This window comes from Stegostoma tigrinum, chromosome 9, assembly GCF_030684315.1.
Source record: "Stegostoma tigrinum isolate sSteTig4 chromosome 9, sSteTig4.hap1, whole genome shotgun sequence".
Taxonomy (NCBI): Eukaryota; Metazoa; Chordata; class Chondrichthyes; order Orectolobiformes; family Stegostomatidae; genus Stegostoma; species Stegostoma tigrinum.
The window spans coordinates 73,095,474-73,119,658 of NC_081362.1; the positions used below are offsets into that span (position 1 = coordinate 73,095,474).

The 24,185-nt window shown below is 42.3% G+C and overlaps 1 protein-coding gene across 4 annotated transcripts in view; it reads right to left on the reverse strand.

Moving 5' to 3' along the window:
• fbxo11b (F-box protein 11b) overlaps positions 1-24,185 on the reverse strand; it is a 167,284-nt gene that overhangs the window by 68,180 nt on the left and 74,919 nt on the right. For 3 of the 4 annotated variants that reach the window (XM_048535722.2, XM_048535720.2, XM_048535721.2), the window contains exon 3: positions 11,624-11,705. The exons of the other annotated variant lie outside the window; for it this stretch is intronic. In XM_048535722.2, the coding sequence (XP_048391679.1) occupies positions 11,624-11,705 (82 nt within the window). The remainder of the gene's footprint in view (positions 1-11,623; positions 11,706-24,185) is intronic. 4 annotated transcript variants of the gene reach the window in all.

A 24,185-nucleotide genomic window follows, 5' to 3' on the forward strand; every position in this document is an offset into this window, starting at 1 on the left:
GTGGGTGGAAGCGGAAGTAACGACTTGGTCAGTGATCATCACGTGATTGGCCGTGTCAGCAGCCATCACATGGTCAGTCATTACTTATGGGAGTTGTATACAGACACCCGAACAGTAACCATAAACACAAAATAATGGAGAAGAATTAGATCATTTGGTCAAGGAGTCTGCTCCACCATTTGACAATGACAGATATGGCAACCCCATTCTCCTGCCTTCTGCCATAACTCTTGATTCCCCTATCAATCAAGAGCTAATCACTACCTTAAGGACAGTTGACGATTTGGCCTCTACAGCTTTCTGTGGCAATGAGTTCCACAGAATCACTACCCTCAGGCTTTGTGTTTCCTGCAACCTCAGCAACAATCTCAGAAAAAGGAATCAAGCGGGAAAAAAAATCATGGAAGCTTCTCAAAAGGATACAGCATTTATCACAAGGGGTTTTCACCAACATAAAAGACAGAAAACCAAATCAGCTGAAAGAATTAGTCTAGATAAGAAATTCACTGAACGGTTTCAGGACAAATTCTTGGATCAGCCTGACAGCAGGCTAGACTAGACTAGACTAGACCTGCTTTTGACTACTGAGATAGGATTAATTACTAACGTGATTGATAGCACTCCTGTGTATCAGAATCCTGCTGAATTTTAAAGGGAGAGAAATGTGGGTCCAAGGCTACTATTTTGAATTTTAACACAGGCAATTGTGAAGAAGTGAAGGCAGAGCTAGCGAAATGAACTGGTAACTCAGTTTAAGAAAACAAAACTGTGTGTGACCACTATGCAGAATATCTATGCTCCTTACCCCAAGGTTCCAGGTGCCTGCCACTTCAACACACTACCATGTACTCATGCTAACACTTATCTTGGGCCTGTTGCAGAGCTCCAGCAAGGCTCAATGAAAAATGAATGAACTTTCATGTTCTGCTGAGGTATCTTGCAGCCTTCAGGACTAAATATTGAATTTAACAATTTCAGAATGTGAATACCCTCCAATATGTTCACTGCCCAGACCACAGCACTGCCCCCCATACCCCTCAATCCAACATCCAGAATTTCTGTTTAGTATGGCTTGATCCCTGCACAGCCAACCCATTTTCAATCATTTACACTTTTCACTAACATCCTAGCCAGAGTTTATCTGCCTTTCAGCCTATCGGTAACCTCTTTGTTTGCATTTGTGAGAAACATGCAGTTTTATTCCTCTTACTTAAGGAGGGACATGGCTGTCTTGGAGACCGTCAGAGGAGGTTCATTAAATTGATTCCAGACATGAAGTGTTTGCCTTATGAAGACAGATTAAATAGTTTAGGCCTACATTCTCTGGAATTTAGAAGGATGAGGGGACATGTAACTGATTGTATCTCCTACATCCTTGTCATACTCTATTCAAACTTCCCACATTCCCCATTCACCTATCAGAATAAATGCTACCCTACCTCAGATATTTTTAGTTCTGACAAAGGGTCTCCAAATGTAAACTGTTTGTCTCTCTACAGATGCTACCAGACCTGGGCTTCTACAGCACTTTGTTTTTGTTGAAGTTTTACAGAGTACATTGATGTAGTGAGTCGACAAGACCCAGGTCTTGACGGATTTCACCTTGGGTCTTAAAAGAAGTAGCCAGTCAAATAGTTGCTGCATTGGTTTTAATTTTCCAAACTCCATTAGATCTAGGAAAGATTTCTTGAAATTGAACAATAACTAGTGCAACTTGTTTCAAAAACAAAAGCAGAAAGGAGGAAACCACAGGCCAGTTTGTTTAACATTTGAGACGGGTAAAACGTTATAAGCCATTATTTAAGGTGTTATAACAGAGCACTTAGACAAGTTCAAGGCACAGCCAATACAGTTTTGTCAAGGAAACATCCACAGGTCCACAACAGGCCCTTCGGCCCAAGAAGTCCACACCAAACATCACAGCATGTTTAACTAATTTAGTTTGTTTCTTTAAAGCCCCTCAAGCCTGCTCTATCATCCAAGACAATCACAACTATTAAAAATCTCCATATCACCTCCCTAATTTTACTCAATGTTCCAGCATACTGCACACTCTGGAGTGGTGAATTTCAAAGAATCTAGGTCTAAACTGCTCAATCTCTCTTTGTTAGACATCTGATAGAGGGCGGCAGAGGGGGTCCACTGAGGAGCATTCTGGAGAAGTCAGCCTAGACACCACCACTGAACAGAAGATCACTGGAGAACCCAGAGTCAAGGAACAGTAAACTCCAAACATTACGCTCCTATAGCTTTTCCATCCTTCCCTCCTTGTCTAACCAAAAAAAAAAATTAGGGAGGCTGTTAGCAAGTTTGTTGTAACCCAGAAGGTATTCTGTCTGTTTGTAAAGACTGCATTGTAATTTAAGTAACCGGTTAATTAGAAATTGCCAACAAAATAGTTTGAGGGGCTGCTGTGTGGACGAAGTGCTGTTGGTTGGTATAAGTGCAGCCTTAGGTCAATACTGGGGCTCCAGTGAGAAAGGCACATGGCAAAGGCAAATTAAGATTCTTTTATCTTACTGTAAAAGAGGCAGAAATGGCAGTTAGTGCAGTGGTGGGCTCCTCCTAACACATGAGAGAGATCAATGAGCAGCCAAGTGTACCTGACAAATAAGTCTGCATGAAGTGTGTCCAGCTGCAGCTCCTCACAGACCGTGTCGGTTGTTTGGAGCAGGAGTTGAACATACTCGGGAACATATAGGGGTCAGTGTGTGTGATCAACACTAGTTACGGGAGTGGGTCACACCATGAGTTCAGCCAGGTACTGCAAAAGCCTACTGTGGATATTCGCTTTTCTTTATTTTCTCTAATCATTTGTGGGATGTGGGCATCACTGGCTGACTAGCATTTCTTGCCCATCTCGAGTTGCCCTTGAGAAGGCGATGGTGAGCTGCGTTCTTGAAGTGCTGCAGTCCTCCTGCTGTGGGTTGACCCACAGTGCCTTTCGGGAGGGAATTCCAGGACTGTGACCCAACAACATGAAGGAACTGTGAAATATTTCTAAGTCGGGATAGTGAGTGACTTGGAGGGGAAGTTGGAGGCGGTGGTGTTCCCATATATCTGTTGCCCTTGTCCCTCCACGTGGAAGTGGTTGAGAGTTGGGTAGGTGCTGTCTGAGGATCTTTGGTGAATTTCTGCAGTGCGAATATCCACAGTAGGCTTTTGCAGTACCTGCCTGCCTCTCCTGGCTGAACTCATGGTGTGACCCACTCCCGTAACTAGTGTTGACCACACACACTCTGACCCCTATATGTTCCCGAGTATGTTCAACTCCTGCTCCAAACAACCGACACGGTCTTGCAGCTAGTACACACAGCTACTACTAAGCATTGGTGGTGGAGGGAGTGGATGCTGGTGGATGTAGTGCCAAGCAGGCTGCTTTGTCATGGATTGTGTCAAGCTTCTTGAACGTTGCTGGGGCAGCACTCATCCAGGCAAGTGGGGAGTATTCCATCATGCTTCTGACTTGTACCTTGCAGATGGTGGGCAGGTTTTGAGGAGTCAGGACATGAGTTACTCACTGCAGTATTCGCAGCTTCTGGCCTGCTCTTGTAGTCACTGTGTTAATGTGGTGAGTCCAATTCAGTTTCTGGTCAATAGCTCCCAGGATGTTGAGAGTGGGGTATTCAGTGATGGTAACACCATTGAATGTCAAGGTACGGTGATTAGATTCTCGCTCATTGGTGATCATTATAGCCTGGCATTTCTGTGGCACAAATGTCACTTGCCAACTGTCAGCCCAGCCGAGATGATCGACTGCCAATAACCACAACCATCTTCCTATGTGTTAGCTATGACTCCAACCACCAGTGTGTTTGTCCCCTGATGTGCATCGATTCCAGTTTTGCCAGGGCTCCTTGATGCCACACTCGGTCGAATGCTGCCTTGATATGAAGGGCTGTCACACTCACTCTCCCCTCTGGAATTCAGCTCTTTTGTCCATGTTTGAACCAAGGCTGTAATGAGATCAGCAGCTGAGTAGCCCTGGCAGAACCCAAAGGGGGTCACTGAGCAGGTGCAGCTTGACAGCACTGTTGATGACACCTTCCATCACTTACTCATGATCGAGAGTAGACTGATGGGACAGTAATTGGCCAAGATGGATTTATTCTGCTTTTTGTGTACAGGATATGCTTGGGAAATTTTCCACACTGTCAGGTAGATATCAGTGTTGTAACTGAACTGGAATAGCTTGACTCAGGGAGCAGCAAGCTTTGGAGCACAAGTCTTCAGTACTATTGCCAGAATATTGTCAGGGCCCTTAGCCTTTGCAGTATCCAGTGTCTCTTGCCGTTCCTTAATATCACATGGAGTGAATCGAATTGGCTGAAGCCCAGTATCTGTAATGCTGGGGGCCACTGAAGGAGACTGATATGAATCACCCGCTCAGCACTTCTGGCTGCTGCGAATGCTTTAGTCTTATCTTTTGCACTGATGTGCTGGGCTCTTCCATCATTGAGGATGGGGATAGGTGTGAAGCCTCAACCTCCACCGAGTTGTTTAACTGACCACCACCAGCCACGACTGGATGCGGCAGGACTGCAGAGCCATCATGGCTCGGTACACGAGGAGTAGTAATTGACGAGCTGAGGGAGGATAGTACGCGGTAAACAGCAACAGGGTTCTTTGCGCATATTTAACCTGAAACCATGAGAGTTCATGTCGTCCGGTGTCAATATTGCAGACCCCTACAGCAACACCCTCCCGACTGTACACCACTGTGCCGCCACGTCTGCTGGGTCTAGCCAGCCGGTGGGACAGGACATATCCAGGGATGGTGATGGTGGTGTCCAGGACATTGTCATACTCTCAGAATCATATCATACAGGCAATGTGTTGCTTAAGTAGTCTGTGAGACAGCTCTCCCAATTTTGGCACTAACCCCCAGATATTAGTGAGGGCGGCTTTGCAGGGTCGACAGGGCTGTTTCTGCCGTTGTCTTGTCTGGTGCCTAGGTTGACGCCAGCTGATCCAGTTTCATTTCTTTGAAACTTTGTAGCAATTGACACAACTGAGCGGCTTGCCAGGCCATATCAGAGGGCAGTATAGAGTCAACCACATTGCTGTGGGTCTGGAGTCACATGTACATCAGAACAAGTGAGGGTGGCACATTTTTTCCCCTGAAGGACATTAGTGAACCAGATGGGCTTTTCCGACAATTGGTAATGATTTCATGGTGATCAGTAGACTCTTAATTCCACACTATTTCTAAATTCAAATTCCACCATCTGGGATTCAAGCCCGATTTCCCAGAACATCAGCTGGGTTTCTGGACTAACAGTCTAGCAATAATACCACTAGGCCTGATAGCTTTGTGGTATTCTAACAGAAAGGCCCGAAACATCAGCTTTTGTGCTCCCGAGATGTTGCTTGGCCTGCTGCGTTCATCCAGCTTCGCACTTTGTTACCATTTTGGATGCTATTTTATTGGCTCATGTGCCTGCCCAGGTGACTGACCTTTCAGTCAGAGTGCAATCTGAAAACAGTGATCACAACTCCTTAAGTTTTAAGATAAGCTATGATTAAGGAAAAGTCAGGACCCTGTGGCAAGGTACTAAATTGGGGGGATGGCAAATTACATTAGTAATGAGCAGGGGCTAGGGAGTATTAATTGGGAGGAGCTATAATCAAGCAAGTCCGTATTTGATATGTGGGAGTTGTTTGAAGTCCTAGTGATCAGAGTTCAGGACCGGCATGTTCCAGTAAGGAGGAAGGACAAAGATGGCAAGATAAGGGGCCAGTGGATAACAAGGGACGTTGTGAATTTAGTCAAAAGGAATAAAGAAGTATTTATAAAGGTTTAGGAATCTCAAATTGGACAATATCTGTGAGGAACATAAAGAAAGTAGGTAAGAACTAAAGCACAGAATTAGGAAAGCAGGAAGGGATCATGAAATGACCTTGGCAAACAAGGCATTCTATATATACACATTAAAAAAAAAGAGGATAACTCGAGCAAGGTAGAAGCACTTAAGGATAAAAAAGGGAACATGTGCTTGGGCAAGATCCTAACTGAATATTTTGTGTCAGTATTCACTGAAAAGGGCAGGGAGAACAGAGAGATTAGTCTGAGACATGCTGGTATGCTAGCGCATTCTGACATCAAAAAAGAAGTGGTGTTGGGTCTCCAAGAGCATTCAGGTGCATAAGAGTTGGCGGGGTCTTGACGAAGATCGTTCTATCATCGCTAGCCATTGGAGGGGTCCCAGTGGACTAGGGAGCAGCTAATATTGTTCCTCCGTTCAAGGAGGGAAATAGGGATAATCTAGGAAAATACAGACCAGTGAGTCTCAGATCAGTAGTTGGAAAGCAACTGTACAGAATAGGGATAGGGTTTAGGTCATTTGGAAAAGCACTGTCTAGTTAGGAACAGTCAGCATGGCTTTGAGGATGACAGGTCACGTCTTGATTCAATTTTTCAAAGAGGTGACAAAGGTGACAGGAGAGAGTAGAGCAGTGGATATTATCTATATAGATTTTAGTATGGCCTTTGACAAGAGCCCTCACGGTAGACTCATCCAGAAGATTAGGATGCAAGATACCCATGGTGACTTGGCCACATGGGTTTAGAATTGGCTTGCCCATAGAAGGTAGAGAATGATGGTGGAAGGCTGTTTCTCTGGCTGAAGGTGCGCAGGGATCAATACTGAGACTACTGCTGATAAATCACTTGGATGAAAACGTAGATGAGTGGATTAGTATGTTTGCAGATGATACAAAGATTGATGGAGTTGTGGATAGTGTAGAAGGTTGTCAAAAGATACAGCAGGATACAGATTAGTCGCAGACAGAGGCAGAGAAATGGCAGATGATGTTTAATCCAGCAAAGTGTGAGATGCTGTTCTTTGGGAGATCAAATGTTGAGAAAAAGTATACAGTTAATGGCAGGATCTTGAACTGCACTGATATACAGAAGGACCTTAGGGTTCAAGTCCACAGCTTGCTGCAAGTGGCAACGCAAGGAAACAGGGGGAAAGGCAGCATATGGCACGTTTGGCTTTATTCGTCAGTGAATTGAGTAACAGAGTCAGGATGTCAAGCTGCAGTTTTATAAGGCTTTGGTTCAGCCACATTTAGAGTATGGTATTCAATTCTGGTTGCCACATTACAGGATGGGTGTGACGGCTTTTGAGAGAGTGCAAAAGAGGTTTACCAGGATGCAGCCTGGATTAGAGGGCATGAATTTTAAAGGTGAGGCTAGAGAAACCCTGGTTGTTTTCTCTGAAGCAGTGGAGGCTGAGGGGAGACTATAAAATGCTGAGGGAAGTCTATAAAATTGAGTTGCATGGATAAGGTTGACAGTCAGAATCTTTGCCCCAGAGTCGAAATGTCTAATACTAGGGAAGGTTCAAAGGAGATGGAAGGAGCAAGTTTTTTTTAAAAAAAGTGGTAGGAGTTTGGAACGTGCTGTTGGAGTGATGGTTGAGGCAGATACGAAAGGGGCATTTAAGGGACTTTTAAATAAGCACATGAGTATGCAAGGTATGGAGGGATATGGATCAAGGGCAGGCAGAAGGCACTGGTTTAATTTGGCAGCATGGTCAGCACAAAGGGCCCATTCCTGTTGTGTACTGTTCTAGGTTTTAAGATAAACACCTGATTTCTGGAATCAATCTAGCAAATCTCTTCTGAACAGCTTTCAATACAACTACACTCCTCCTCTAGAAAGAGGACCAAAACTGTACGTGCCACCTCAATAGTGCTTTGTACAGTTGTAGAAACACTTGCCTACTTTTGTACTCAACCTATCTTTATACATGTGCTGTAGGTAAAGCAGGACTAATGGATGTATTGTGTTTAAATTTCAAGTAGGCACTTGATAAGGCATATCAGAGGTTATTACAGAAAACAAAAACTCATTGTGCAAAGGATTGTTAACAGGAAGCAGAGGGGGATAAGTGGGTTTTTTTTCAGGCTGGCAGCACATCCTGAGTGAATGCCACAAGACTCAGTGCTGGAGCCTCAACTCTTTACAATTTATTTGCATGAAAGAACCGAAGCTGCAATAGCTAAATTTGCTGATGAGACAAAGATAAGTAGGAAAGAGAGTTGTAAGGAGGACAGGGGATGTACAAAAGGACTATCGATAGACTACATGTGTGGGCAAAGATCTTACAAAAACAGTGTGGAAAAGTGTGAAATTGTCCATTTAAGCAGAAAGAATAAAAACAGGCACACTATCGAAATTGAGAACGCTTGCAGAGCCCTGAGGTGCAGAGAGATCAGAGTGAAAAATGAAGAGGGTCATATGGCTTGCTATGAATTCTGCTGACAACAAGCTTGTGTTGTTACAGATGTGCCAGGCCTGTTGAGTTTCTGCTTTTGCTTCAGATTTCTAGCATTTGCAGTTCTTTGTTGCTATTCAAGGTAAACATATTTTTGTCTTTTATCCAAAGGAAATGGGCTAAAACTACGTAAAGTCAAACCACTGCTGGAATGCCACCAATGGTTGGTGGGAGCCCCATTCTGAAGGAAAGATACTGGCATCAAAGGTAGTCCAAAAGAAAGTTCATTCAGTTAATCCTACGTACGGAAGGATTCTCTGATGAAGAAAAGTTGAGTAGATTTGGCCCTGTGCTCTCCGGAGTTCAGAATGTAAACCAACCTTCATGAAGTAGATACTCAGGAGCCTTGACATGGTAGCTGTGGGGAGATAATTTCTCCTTGAGTGAAAGTCAATGTTCGGACAGCATAATCTCAGAGTAAGGGGGTCACCCACTGAAGACAGCAGTAAAAAGGAATTTCTTTACTGTAGAGGGCCGTCAAAGCTGGGTTATTAAACACATTCAAAGCTGAAAGAAACAGATTTCTAATCCTGATGGGAATCAAGCGTTTTGGGGAACAGGCAGGTACATGGATTTGAGGATTACCAGATTCGCCATGACCCCTTAATGGTGGACTAGACTCAGTGGGCCAAATGGCCTACTTCTGCTCCTACATCTCAAATTTGTTAATTATAAGATCATGAGATTCAACCAATATAAATGTCAACGAAAAATGTTCAGCAGTAATGAAGAATTTTGCAGATACTAAAAACCCAGTTATACCTCACTTTATCAAAGGTTCCTACAGTGAGACTAATAGTATGAGTGCACATACACGTGGAGTCAACTATTTCCGGAATCCATTTATACTGGAGGTGGCACCTTAACAACACATGCTCTGGAGAAGGATGGAATTACTGTCAGCAGTTTCTGACTTCAACCATTTAATTGTGCATAAATACAGGTTCCAGAAGTTGTTGTTTGAAAGGAATAACAGAAGAGAACATCAATGTTCTTTGGGAGATCAAATGTTGAGAAAAAGTATTCTGTTACAAACTCCTGGTCTAACATGTTATCAGAATGGGAAGCATTCAACTGTAAAGAGGTTTCAAGCAAGTTGGAATGGTTTTCTCTAGAAAAGAAAAAAGCAACTTTAAAAATTAGGAAGCGGCTCAACAGAGGAAAGGAGGGAAAATATATTTCAACTACTGGGTGAAAATGAAACAAAAAAGGGTACATGTATTAAAAGCTTCTAACTTAGGATCGAAAATAATGCAAGAGAAGAATTTTTTTTTAAGAATAGCTACAGGGTGGAAACAGGCACTTCGGTCGAACAAGTCCACATTGACCCTTGCAGCATCCCCCGATAACCCACATACTCCTGAACGCTACAGGCAATTTAGCATGGCCAATCCACCCAGCCAGCACATCTTTGGACTGTGGGAGGAAACCTACGCAGACACGGGGAGAATGTGCAAACTCCACACAGTCACCCACAGCTGGAATCGAACCCAGGTCCCTGGCACTGTGAGGCTGCAGTGCTAACCACTGAGACACTGCGTTGCCAAGAGAAATTTCTTTTTGCAATACACGAAATACATTTTGGACTGAAAGCCAAAAGATAATTTGAATTTTGAGGCCAGAAATTATTCAGACAAGAGAAGCAACTTGCCAATGCAGTTAATGGCAAACAACAGTGTGCAGTTCATTTTTGAGAAACTTAACACAGAAGAATTGTTTCCTAATTCAAAATTCACACTTATTAATCAGATAATCTTTCATACAATTTTCAATTTCAACCGCGTTTCCAACATCTACTGCATTTCTATTGCCAATGTGTTAACCCACAGAAGTAATTAATTGGATCAATCTACCATTCCCTAATGCTAACTTCCTTAATTGGTTGGATTTTGAGCACCCATGTCCTACTCGATTAATGGGTGGCCTGAAGAGATGACAAGCATGCAACTTCTCGGCAATGATAATTGGACAACAGAAACTGAACTTTCCACCTAATAGCTCCCAAGTCTAGTCTCGAGGCTCGGAACCCTATAAACCTAAACATCAATGTATCAACAGGTATTTGCCAATAATATCTACTGAGCCAAGGGTCTTCAAATTCCACATCACTGCAAAAAAGCCAAACGTTCAACTAGCTTTTATCTCAACTCCTTAATTTCTTTCTTAAAAGAAGCTTTTTCAGCTCCCTTCTTGGACTGCTTAAGTAGTTTTACAATTTCTTTGTGCTGGCATGAGGCCTTTCTAATCTTGTGACCTAACCTCTCTACGGTTCTGGCAACTTGCAAGCTTCTAGACAAAATCTCATCGTTTGAAGGCCTCACAAACTAAATTCTTTTTGTAGTGGGTGAAAACTCTCTTCAGACTTGACGTGATTTTTCTGTCCTAAGCCAAAGCTAAGCTAGTGGCCTCTGAACTGTTTTTCTCCATCTGTCATTAACTCAGCAATATAAATATTTAATATGTTAAAACCACAGGAGGCCTACTTAGGACTTGGTTAATATGAAGGGCAAAGCTGGCAGTAGTAGGGAAACTGGATCGCGAGAGATGTCGAGGCTCTGATCAAGACAAAGAAGGAGGCATATGTCACCTCTAGACAGTTAGTATTAAGTGAACCCCTTGAGGACTAGGAGGGTGTAGGAGTACACTTAAGAGGGTAAGCAAGAGGGCAAGATGGGACATAGCTTTGGTAGATAAGGTTAAGGAGAATCCAAAGAGATTGTACACATATATTATGGGCAAAAGAGTAACTAGGGAGAGAATGGGGCCTGTTAAAGATCAACTGGGGATCTAATTGAGGTATACAAGATAATGAGAGGCATAGATAGAGTTGATAGCCAGAGACTATTTCCCAGGGCAGAAATGGCTAGCACGAGGGGTCATAGTTTTAAGCTGGTTGGTGGAAAGTATAGACGGGATGTCAGAGGCAGGTTCTTTACGCAGAGAGTTGTGAGAGCATGGAATGCGTTGCCGGCAGCAGTTGTGGAAGCAAGGTCATTGGGGTCGTTTAAGAGACTGCTGGACTTGTATATGGTCACAGAAATTTGAGGGTGCATACATGAGGATCAATGGTCGGCACAATATTGTGGGCTGAAGGGCCTGTTCTGTGCTGTACTGTTCTATGTTCTATGTTCTATGCTCTAAACTCGTGTTCTGCTTTATCTCCTTCTTTTAGTGTTTTTTTTAAAAATGGATTACAGGACCATAAAAAACCTGCTACACAATCTCATTCCAAGAAAGATAGATAAAAAAGTATAATAAAGCAATTATGAAAACACATTTTTAAACCTCTTGTCAAATCAAAAGAACAAATATTTGTTAATGATATAAAATGTGCTTACCAGGAAGGTCTTGTAACTTTCCTGACAGCCTTGCACGCTTAGCTCTATGACCAAAATGCTCTGAACTTGAAGTGGAAGCACCCTAAGAAATGGTAAAAAGGCAATAACTCAGTTGCAGCGATTATATAAAGATCTAGCATGTCGAAATTCAATCCATATTCTACTTCCACAAAGAGAATAGCACTCTGTATGGTATTACATTAGCCACAAGGCCTGTGTATTTGCAAACCAAAATCTCCAAACTACATTAACGTTTGCAGCTGAAAGAGTTAAAAGGCATGTCAGGATTCTCAATTTTGCACGACTGAGTGGGAAAACAGAAAAAGCCAAACATCACTCAATGTTATGAACGAACATCACCAGCCATGATCGCCATAAAGTTAGTGAATATAAAACAACAGTTCTTGTAATCCTTTCTAATTTATATGGATTTCAAATGTATAAAATAAGCAATTACAAGAGAAAGTATGGAATTAGGGAAGATGACACAATGGGGTGGGGGAGTGAGAGAGTGAGGAGGCGAGTGAGACAGAGAGGGAGGGTGTTGAGGGATAAGGCTGCAGTGGAGCAGGAGAGCTCAGAGGGGCAGGCGGCCAGAGAGTTAGGAGCTCAGGCAGTGACAGTTGAGGGTGGGGTGTGGTGGTGGGGGTTTGTGAGAGAGGGGGCTGTGGGCAAGAGAGACACGGAGGTGAACAAGACAGGGAGAGTGAGAGGGGCACAGGGGTGAGGGGGGTGTGGTGAGAGACATGACAGCAGGAGCACGGAAAAGTGGAGAGGTCCGACTCCTGCTTTGCCTTTGAATAAACCTATCTACCAAGCTAAATTTGGTCAGTGTTAACATGTGGCCTGCACAATAAATCTTGTTCCATGTAAGGCAGTGGAATTTCGGCGACAACTCAGCTCCATCTGTAGTTGTCACGGAACTTTACTCAGTCCTAAACAATAGTTTTCCCATATCTGCATGTGCCTCCATGATCCAAACTGAACAGGATGTAGTATTGTCAGGTGATTACAGCAGCCATGTTTTTAATTTCTTACCCAGATGTAGACAGGTTAACTTTTTTTCCTATAAAGGTTTATCAAAAAATTAGAAAATGCTAATTCTTGTTGAAACATACAAAACCAGATGTCTATTTGTCAAACTAGAGCTTGTAGAGACTTCACGAGGATTCACAAAATAAACATAAATAATGGGCAGTGAGACATTGTATTAGCTTGATGAAGAACATACTAGTCATTAGTGTCAGGCTCATGGGACCATTACATTATTCTTGATGGTCTTAGCCAACACTTTCATTAATGCCTCCTCATTCCTAAACACTAATTGCTCACAAATGCCAATGGCTGAAGAGCGAGCAAGTGCCATTTGTTATACATAACTACTCCTTGAACTAAATCATGTTTTTCTTTTTCTTCCTTCTCTTTCAATTAAACCTAATTTTCCTGTGTGCTTTTGGACAGAAATAAACTACTCTGCAACTGAGCTAAGAGAACAGTACACTAACATAAAATACCTACACAAGTCAAACAGGGTCACTAGTCTAATTTAGAGTTGTGAGCATTTGTCTTAAACTGATATGAGTAAGTAATGCAAAAATAAAGCTAACAGTTGCTGATCCTCTGTAAAGTAGTAATTAGTCTTATGCAAGAGATCCTTGGACAGCATATTTCAGTACCTGCTGGTTTTGCAAGCTTTAATCATATAGTTCCCTCCTGGAAGAAAACAATGATTTACACAAAGTCAAATACCAGATCAAGGACAGCCAGATTCTGCACTAACAAATATATACATCTCACTGAGAAACAGATAACTGTTTCCTTAAAAACATTATGAAAACACCACATCTGGCACTAAGAATCATACAGTATCATAATTTAAAAGGGCGAGGAAACAGTTCACTTTCAAAAGGGTTTGTCAACAAGTGCATGAACCACTTGTTCTTATTTAATGGCAGATCAGTATATCTGATTTACAGAGACATCATGGAATGAACTCATTTTTAAATATTAAAAAAAACCTGAGTATTTTGGCTCACCTCCATATTTCACAAGAATTAAAACGACGTCTGAAGGAGTATGAAACGTAACAAGAAATAACGTTTTGATGACAAATGTCATGCTATCTAGATTTGGGGCACCTGCTTTTTGCATCTGTAAGATTAAACAGGATTTTGCTGACAATATCATTCCAATTCGAATTTAGAGAAATGATTTTTTAATAACCACGTCAGACTGTATTCAAATGTTTGCTTCTATGTTTTCCATTTTCAAAACATAAAAGGTGTAATTGTAAAAGGAAGTTGACCAAAAACAAAATCAAGGAAACCAACGGAAAACTTCCTTTTTAACAGCCTATGGTAAGGAGGCTTCAAGAGAGGTGGTGACATAATGGCAATGTCACTAAACAGTGAAAGAGAACTCCAAGGTAATTATCTGTGACATGGTTCAAAGCTCATGACAGCAGATGGTAAAATTTCAATTTCACAAAAATATGGAATAAAAGGCTTGTTAATAGGCGATTAATGTAATCATTTAATTATATTTGGCTCACTAATGTCCACCTTTCGAGAATAAAATCTACAATCGCTACTAGCCTGGATTCCAGACTCATGACTCATGTACAGTTGACTCTTAACTGTCCTCTGAACAATTAGGGATGGGCAATAATGCTGCCTTAGCCAGTAACATCCACTTTGTATGAATATTAAAAAAGCATCATCACACATTAAGGCTGAATGGGCTTTAGTGGCACTGTGGTAGTATGCCTACCTCTGGACGAGGAGGCCTGCATTCAAGTCCTACCTGCTCCATCGGTGCATAACGTAATCACTGAACAGAAATTAGAAAATATCTACAAAAAGGGTGAAAGGGTATGTTATGAATGCCTTACATGAACTGATGCATTGAAAGGCAGAGAAGAAATGTCAAAATGTTATAGTCTTTTTATTCATTCATGGGACATGGATGTTGCTGGCCTCTAAAAGATAATGAGCTGCCTCCATGAACCACTGCAGTTCCATTAAGTGCACACTATTGTGGTTCAAGGCAGCAACTCAATGCCACCTTCTGAAGGGCAATTCAGGCCAGGCAATAAATGCTGCCTCAGTCCACATCCCACAAAATCAATTTAAAAAACCCACAGTGTTATTAGAAAGTGAATTCCAGGACTCTAACCCAGCAACACTGAAGAAATGGCAATATATTTCCAAGTCCACGCTAGTGAATGGCTTGGATGGGAACTTGCAGCTGGTGGCATTCCTATGCATCTGTTGTCCTCGTCTTTATGGATGGGTTTGGAAGGTACTGACTAATGAGCATTGGTAAGTTTCTGCTGTGCATCTTGTATTTAGTACACAGTGCTGTGACTGGGCGCCAGGGGTGAAGTGAGCGAATGCTTGTTAATGTGGCATCAATTACACAGGCTGTTTTACCCTGGATAGTGTCAAGCTTGAGTGTTGTAGCTGCAATCATCCAGGCAAGAAGGGAATATCCTGACTTGTGCCTTCTACATAGTGGACAGGCAAAAGGGAGCTAGGAGTGTGTTACTCGTTGCAGGAATTCTTCACCTCTGACCTGTTCCTATGGCCACAGTACTTACATGACTAGTCCAGTTCTGGTTCTGATCAGTGGTAACCCCAGGGTGTTGATACTGGAGATTCAATGATGATGATGCCATTGAATGTCAAGGGCAAGGTTTAGATCCTCTCGTCAGAACTGGTTATTGCCTGGCATTTTTTGGCATGAATGTGCCTTGCGACTTGTCAGCCCAAACTCGGATAAGGTCCAGATCTTGCCGTGTTTTAGTATGGCTGCTTCAGTATCTAATATGTCACAAATGTGAAACACTGTGTAGTCACCGAAGAAAATGACACTTTTGTAAGATCATAAGAAACAGGAACATGAAGGCATGGTTTGACCCCTTAGGTTTGCTCCACCATTCAACAGGATCACTGCTTATCCAACACTCCTCACGTTCACTTTCTTGCATTTTCCCCCAGAACTGTTGATTCCCTTGCTGATCAAGAATCTTATCATTACCTTCATTATATACAAGGACTCTGCCCCCACAACTCTCAAGTAAGCAGCTCCTAAGACTCTCAACCCTCAGAGAAGAAATTCCCCCTCACCTCAGTCTTAAATTGGCACCACTTTATTCTTATACTATGCCCTCTGGTCCTAGGCTCTACTATGTGGGGTAACATCTTCATGGCATTTACCTTGTCAAGCCCCTAGAGAATCTTAAATGATTCAATGAGATTATCTCTCATTCTTCTAAACACAAGTGAGTAGAGTTCCAACCTGTTTAGCCTTTATGCATTAGACAATTCCTCCCATAGCAGGAATCATCCCCCTAATCAACTTTCTCTAAACTGCCTCCAATGAAATAATATCTTTTCTTAGAGGCAAAAACAAAGTTGCTGGAAAAGCCCAGCAGGTCTGGCAGCATGTGTGATGGAAAAAAAAACACAACGTTTCGGGTCTGGTGACCCTCATTCGGAACATCTGCCATCTTTTTGGTTTTCTTTCTTTACAGGCTTCCTTAAAGGACCAAAACCACACTCAGCGCTTCAAACGTGGTCACTGACCTTACGATGGAGTGAAGGTCACTGATGAAGCAGTTGAAAATGGTTGGGACAAGGATGCTACTCTAAAGAAACCCCTGCAGAGATGCCCTGGTGCGAAGATGACTAGCCTCTAATTGCCACAACCATCTTTCTTCATGCCAGGACTGACTAACCAGCAGAGAGATTTTTCTGATTCCCACTGACTCTAGTTGACGCTGCACTTGATGGAAATGCGGCCTTGATGTCAAGGGCAGTTACTCTCCTCTCGCCTCAGCAATTCCCCTCACCATCACATGTTGTGCACTGCAACTCTCCATTAAAAGGTATCTAAGCAGCTCCTATCATGATCTTGTTGGGTCAAGATTTGCCTGTTTATAAACCAGATCTACAGGAAAGGTATACTTCAGTACTGAGCTAGATCATTTCATCTGGGGTCGTAAAACAGGCAATGTGTTTTAGATGCCTTGTCTAGGAGTTTTAAGTAATATTCACACAGCTAACTTTGCTTCACTTCAAATATTATTATTTTCATTTGCTATAAAAAAAAAGTGCACCAATTTGCCTTTACAAAATAAACCAGAGTTACATGGGAAAGTGCTGTATATGAACTACTGTTGATGGCTGTTCAGCAACTGCAGCTGCACGACCAGTTATTAAGTGTGAAATTTCAAATACACTTATAAGATGTCTACAATCTCAATGCATTTAGCACACAAATCTTCCGCAACGACTAAAAACTAGATTGGTGGATAATAAATTTAAATAGCCTATCAAAATTTTCAGTCCAGACTTAAGGCATAAATAATAATGCTGTGGTCAGAGAACCAAAGGGCCTCCGAATGCTCCCTGTCCAAGTCTACTCCTACTGCAAGCAATGGCTTGAGGAAAGATGGCAAAGGAAGACAAAAAAAATACAAGATAAAAGTAACCCAAGAATAAACCTGCACATTGCAGTTTCCTTTTTTTTCCCAAAAAGACAGTTTTCAAACTCACCTTCAATGTCGGAGTGCAACAGACACAGAACAGGACAAATCCTGTGTTTGTTACATGTAACTGACTGGCAAAAGCTTCTTTTTCCTTTGGGCCTACAAACTACCTAGAGCATGAAACTGATAAAACTTCAAATTCAGGAACTCAAAAATTTTCAAGTGCAAGCTCAAGATTGCCTAACCCTTACCAGACATTTCTCAAACTTGCCACTTTGTCTGGACTGGTTTACACTCATCTGACAAAGAACCCATTTCCTGTAATTCTGTGGGTGGGAAAGCTACATAAAATTAACGCTTTGCCTACTCTAAGGCTTACAAATTTCAAGTCTGAACACGCAGAGTTGAAACAGTTGCAAGGTATTTACATTGGGACATCTGGCACCCTGTGTCAATATTCTTCCCAATCAAGGTGTGAAACTTAAAGAATAGTTTTTACTGGTACATGTGCTTTATGTGAGAGAAACCAGTAAAAACATACTGCTGTTCTTAACTGACCTGATATACATTTGAATCCAGAAACACAGCACCGCGCCGGGGTAATGCAGGATGCACAATACGTTCTGACTTAACCAGTGAAACACACACATCGCATGAATTAATTGTTTTTTAAAAAGTACATCAGAGTGAGCAGCCTGAACGATTTCTCCATACGTCTTTTGGTCATTTTACTTCACTCCCTTATTTTCTTGCATGCTCTTCATCCACCTGACCTTTAGCAGATTTATTGCTTTTGTGTGCTGAATTTCTCCATGACACAATCGTCCTTTCCAAACCTAGCTTTGGTTTCATTTATGACAAAAGATACGAGTCAGATACAAATATTACTTTGAGTGTTTGGATTTAGAAATAGTGACACATGACAAACTACAACTCAAACAATAACCTAGTCCACTGTGCGGCAGAATGGACCCCAGAACTGTTAATTGGAAGTTGTTTGTACTGTACTGGCTTAGTACTGAAGGCCATCAGCTTACTTATGGTTCAAAATAATAAAGATTTATTGTTCAAAGTACGTACATAAAGCAAACGTAAGAACAGGGTGCTGGTTGGGAGAGGGAATGTGGTGGTTATGGGACGAGTGCCAGGGCATAGGGTTACGGTGAGACAAGAGCACTCGCTAGTGAGAACATGGCGGGGAGGGGAAGGACAGAGGAAGGTCAGCAGAGGGCAGGGGCAGGGAGGGTCGGGAAAAGCGATTATTACCATCTTTCAAATGGTGATCTATATTTACTTAGATAGCTTGGTCTGTCTTTTCTCATTTTCATCTTGTATGATAACATTTTGTTTAAAAAACTCCATAGACTTATTTAACTAATTCAACGACCTTCATATTTACTAAAACTTAAAAATGATCCATCATGCCAGGGCTCATTCTGGAAGCTAGCCAGTACCATCATTTGAGATCGTAAGTCATTACGAGAGTACAGAATGCTAAAAAGTGGCTAAAGAATATTCCTCAAGGCAATCATCAGCCAGAGGGTATGGTCCAATTGGTATAAAAAGGCATAAGGTCCTGAAAGATTCTGCAGAGATAAATCAGAGATTGAAAGTCAGGTTCTCTAAAGCAGTCATGTCAGGATTACTCCATGTTCCATGTGCTGGTGACACAGAAATAGGGAAATGAGTGACTGAGTACAAGGTATGCAGTGATCGAATAGGGTGGGCATTAGCGCTGGTTTTGTGGAAGATGAGACCTGCAGGACACCTGAACAGGGCCCTTGCAGGGAGATTTATTCCTACTGCTGGGGAGGTTTAAACTGGATTGGCATGGAGATGGGAAGTAGAGGGGAAATTCAGAGCAGAGAACAGGTCACAGAAACCTAATGAGTGACACCGAAAAACATAGGAAGCAGGTTAAAAATAGTTGAACAACTCAGGCAATTGGCAGCACTATGTCATAGATACAAATATAAGTATTATAACAAAGGTAAAACACAAGGCAGCAAAACATAGGAGAGAATCTATAGAGATAGTAGTAAATGGATACAGTGAAACCACTGTCAGAAATACCTGTCTGGTTTCCTTGATGTCCTTTACAGAAGGAAACCTATTGCCCTTACCTGGTCTGGCCTATAACTAACTTCAGACCCCCAGCAATGTGGTTGATTTTTAACTCACCTCTAAAAACGGCCTAGCCAGCAATTCAGTTCTAACAACTGCTACAAAATCTGGACAAAGAAATGAAACCGGATGGTTTCTGGTATCAACCCATGCACCAGAAATGAAAATACAAAGTCAAAATCAGCCCTGTCATCCCCGCAAATTCTACCACACAGGGGCTAATGCTAAATTGGGGAAAGCTGTCTCACACACAAGTCAAAGTACAGGCTGGCATACTTGCAGAATAGCTTACAGAATGTCCCAGACAATGTGATTGGTATCAATATGCCTGGACATGTCCTGTCTCACCAACAGAAGAGGCAGAACTGCGGCATATCATTGGAAGGGAGGTGCCTTGGGAGACCCCAACATGGACTCGCGATACCAAGAGCTCTCATGAAATCAGGTTAGACATTGGCAAGGAAATCTCCTAATTAACACATACTACCCACTTGCCTCGACGAGTTCAGGTCCATCTTCACTCACGAAGCTTGACTAGCACCACGTACCTCGGCTGTTGAATCAGTACTCGTTTTGTGCAACACAGAGGAAATGCTGAGGGTAGCATTGGTACAGAATGTTCTGAGTAGGAGATTTCAACGTCAACTACCAAGAGTGAATCAGCAGCAGCACTACTGATCGAGCTGGTCACATGTTAAAGGATGTTACTGCTAAACTGGGTCTACAATGAGTCAAGTGATGGCAGGCATCATCAACAGTGTAATCAAACAACACCTGCTCAGACACTGAATTTGGGTCACAAAGGCTACTCAGCCCCTGATCTCATTACAGCCTTGGTTCAAACATGAATAAGAGACCTGAATTCCTAAAGTGTAGTGAGAATAGCTGCCTTTGACATCGAGGCTGCATTTAACTGAATGTTGCATAAAGGAGCCATAACAAAAGGGGAATCAGGGTTTCCACTGGTTAGAGCCATATCCAGTACGTAGGAAGATGGCTGCAGCTATCGGAGGTCAATCATCTCATCTCCAGAGCAGTTCCTCAGAGTTGTGTCATCGGCCAAACACCTTCAGCTACTTCAATGCCTTTTCCTCCATCATAAAAGTCAAAAGTACACAAGTTTGTCAATGGCTGCGCAATGTTCAGCGCCATTCACGACTCCTCATACCAAAGCAGTCCACGTTCAAATGGAGCAGAAGCTGGAGAATATCCTGGCTTGGATTGACAAGTGGGAAGTAACATTCGTGTCATACAATTGTCAGGCAATGACCATCTTTATTAAGACAACCTGGCCATTCCCCCAATGATATTCAATGGCATTACCAGAACTGAATCTCCCACTGTCAGAATTCTACGGGTTACCACTGAACAAGTCCAGCAATACAAATACAACGGCAGGAAGTGCAGGCAGAGATGAGGAATCTTGCACCAAGTAATTCACTGCCTGACTCCCCAGAGCCTGTCCACCATCTACAACGCACAAGTCAGGAGTGTGATGAAATACTCTCCCACTTACCTGGATAAATGCAGCTCCAGCTGCACTCAAGAAACTTGACACAATCCAAACAAAGCAGCCTGCTCGACAGACACTATTTGACTGGCACCATATCCACTGACATTCATTTCCCTCACCACCAATCAATAACATCAGTGTATGCTATCTAGAAGATGTACCGCAGAAACTCACCAAGGCTCCTTAGACAGAGCCTTCCAAACATATAATCATTTCCATCTAGAGAGACAAGGACGGCAGATAAATGGGAATACCACATCAGCAAGTTCTCCTCCGAGCCACTCACCTTCCTGGAATTGGAAATTTTTAAAACCGTAAGCAATGGGAGAAGAAATAGACTATTTAGCCCATTAGTCTGCTACACCATTCCTTAACAATTGATGTATCCCTTTGACTTCTCCTTGTGACCCTAATCCACTTACTAATCAAGAGCCTTCCAATGACTTGGGCTCCACAACCTTCTGCGGCCATGAGTTCCACAGACTCTCCACCCTCTGGCTGAATAAATTCCTCCTTATCTCAGTTCTAAAGGGTCATTCTTTCGCTCCGAGGCTGTGACCTTGGGTCCTAGTCTCTCGTACTAGTGGAAAAATCATCTACACGCACACTCTGTCCAGGGCCCCCAGTATTCTGCAAGTTTCAATCAGATTCCCTGTCATCCTCCTAAATTCCATGAATACAGACTTAGAGTCTACACTCGAGGAGCCCATCTTCCCTGGAAGAATTTTCCAAAATCTCCTCTGGAGCCTCTCCAATGCCAGCACATCTTTCCTTAGATGCACAGCCCAAAACTGCTCCCAATATCCCAAATGCAGTCTGACCACAGCCTTCTGTAGCCTCAGTAGTATATTTCTGCTGAACTGACATGCTAGCCTTGACAGAATCCTGAACTAGGTCTCCCAAGTTTCTTCGCGCTTCATATTTCTAAAGCCTTTCCCTTTCAAGAAAATACTCTATGCCTCTATTCTTCCATCTGCCACTTTGCTGCCCAATCTCCTAGCCTGTCCAAGACCTTCTGCAGCCTCCCCACTCTTTCCCAACACTAGCTGTTCCTCTATCAACCTGTCTCATCTACAAACGTGGCAACAAAGCCCTCCACTCCTTCAGATTGTTAATGTATGCTGTGAATATTGCCATTCCTTCAGCGCTTTTGGGTCAAAATCCTGGAATTTCCTCTCCCTTAGCAATGTGAATTTACCTATAGCACATGGACTGCAATTGTTCAAGGTAGCTCACAACCACCTTCTCAGGGGTAACTCAGGACTGACCATAAATGCTGACCCAGCCAGCAATCCCCAGATCCCACAAGTGGGGACAAAAAAATCATTGCTATTATGGAAATTTGATTTCAATAGAAACTAAGATGGCAATTCAACATCTCAATATAGAAACTTTAGGAGGACTAGAGAATAGTTTTAAGTGTAACATGATGCTTGAATGAATCAAAACTGAGGAGGGATGATATGCTAAACAAAGCATCAAAGGAGTCCATAAATAAAAAAGGGACAGCCACAATGCTAGCCGTGTACGAGACCTCAGAATACTGACAGCTAGTATAGCAGATGTATAGACAAACTGGAGGGCAGAAAAAAAGGCAACAGTAGTTGGGGACTTGAACTACACAATTATCAACCAACAGGATACAAAAAGGTGCAAATAGCGTAAAATTGTCAAACTGCTCTCGAGACAGCCATGAGCACTATGAGAGAACAACATGCTAGGTTTAATCTTAGGAAATGAAGCCAGGCATGAAGTAGTAACAGTAAGTGACCAGTCTGGATCGAGTGATCAGAATTATGTTAAATTTAGCATCACGTGGAAAGGGACAAAGATAGAAAAGATCCAAATTAGGACAAGACAAAATATACCAAGTTGGGAAATGAACTGGCGAAAGTGGACAACATACAGCTATTTGTGAGAACGTTTGTGACAAATCAATAAAAAAGTTACAATGTAGATAGAACCCTAGAAAGTTGCTGCTTACAGCCCTGTAGTTGTGCGGAAGCAGACAGTTTAAGATAAAGCAGACAAACAAGACTTCATAATCTCAAAAATAATAATTTACGAAGCTTAGAGAAGTACAGAAAGTGCAGGGGAGAAGTGAGAAAGGAAATTAGGAAAGCAAGGAGAGAAGAGGAAAAATATTGGATGGTTTTCATCAGTACATTAACAACAAGAGGAAAACTAAGCAAATGGTTTTGTTAGGTTCGTTTTTCGGAGACCTCACAGACTTGATGCAATAGCAAGACACTGACCTGGCTACAAAAACACAATCCTTTATTGTTAAGCAAGTACAAGCTGCGGAGGAGGGCTGTACTCAACCTGGCACAGAATACTGAGATCTGTAAGCGATTCTCTCCAAACAGGGGACAGTTCCCACTTCGAGACCCTAGGAATTGGCAGATACATAAAACAAGTACTACATCCGAGAACAGGATACAGCTTTGATCGCCACGAAGTGTATGATAACGACAGGATGCGATTGTAAGTGGTGACAACTGCCCGGCTTGGTCAAAAGGTCACTGACCTGGCCATCTCAGCAGGAACAAGAGTAGGCAGCAGTGTGGGTACAGCCATAAAGATTACAGAACTTAATGCCATTTGTTTTTACAGATGTTTCACACCCAATCCTACTCAGGCAGGAAGTTGAGACAGCATTCACATACCCCTGTGTGAGAGAAGGAGCATAAAAATTCATGGGATGTTACCCCATTAACATTTCAGGTTTGGTCTGTCAGAAATGTGCATGGATAAGTACTAGTGTGTTGGTTCTAAATTATTATTTAGTCTATCTTCACAAAAGAGAAAGATGCTGCAGACAATCCAGTTGAGGAGCAGGAATGGGACATATTATAAAAATAAGAAAAATGAGGACGGGGAGAATATGGAAGACTGACCATCTTCAAGGTGGATTAATCATCAGGCTTAGATGAAACATATCCTAGGTTGTTTAAGGAAGCCACAGAGAAGTAGCAGATCCTCAATAACTTTCCCAACCCTAATCAGGTACAAAAACTGCACCTGGGGACTATAGCTCTGCAAAAATCACAGCATTATTCAAGAACAATGCTAGGGATTGGTCAAATAATTAGAGCAGGCGATCAATCTTGGTGGCGGACAAATTACTGGATTCAATGTTGAGAGATATGATTGTGTGTTACTTAGTAGTGCAGGGATAGTCAGCATGGTTTTTCCACATCTTATTCATTAAATTGGCAGCTTTTTTCCCCAGAAGTTACAAACATTAATAAGGGCAGTAGAGTGGATGATGTCTACCTGAATTAAGATCTTAGATAAGGTCCAACACGGGTGACTGGTCAGAATAATTGAAGCCTGTGGAATACAGAGGCAGGTGGTGAATTGGATCTGAAATTAGCTCAGTGACAGGAAGCAAAGGATAATGGACACTGGACGTTTTTGTGAAAGGGTAAGTT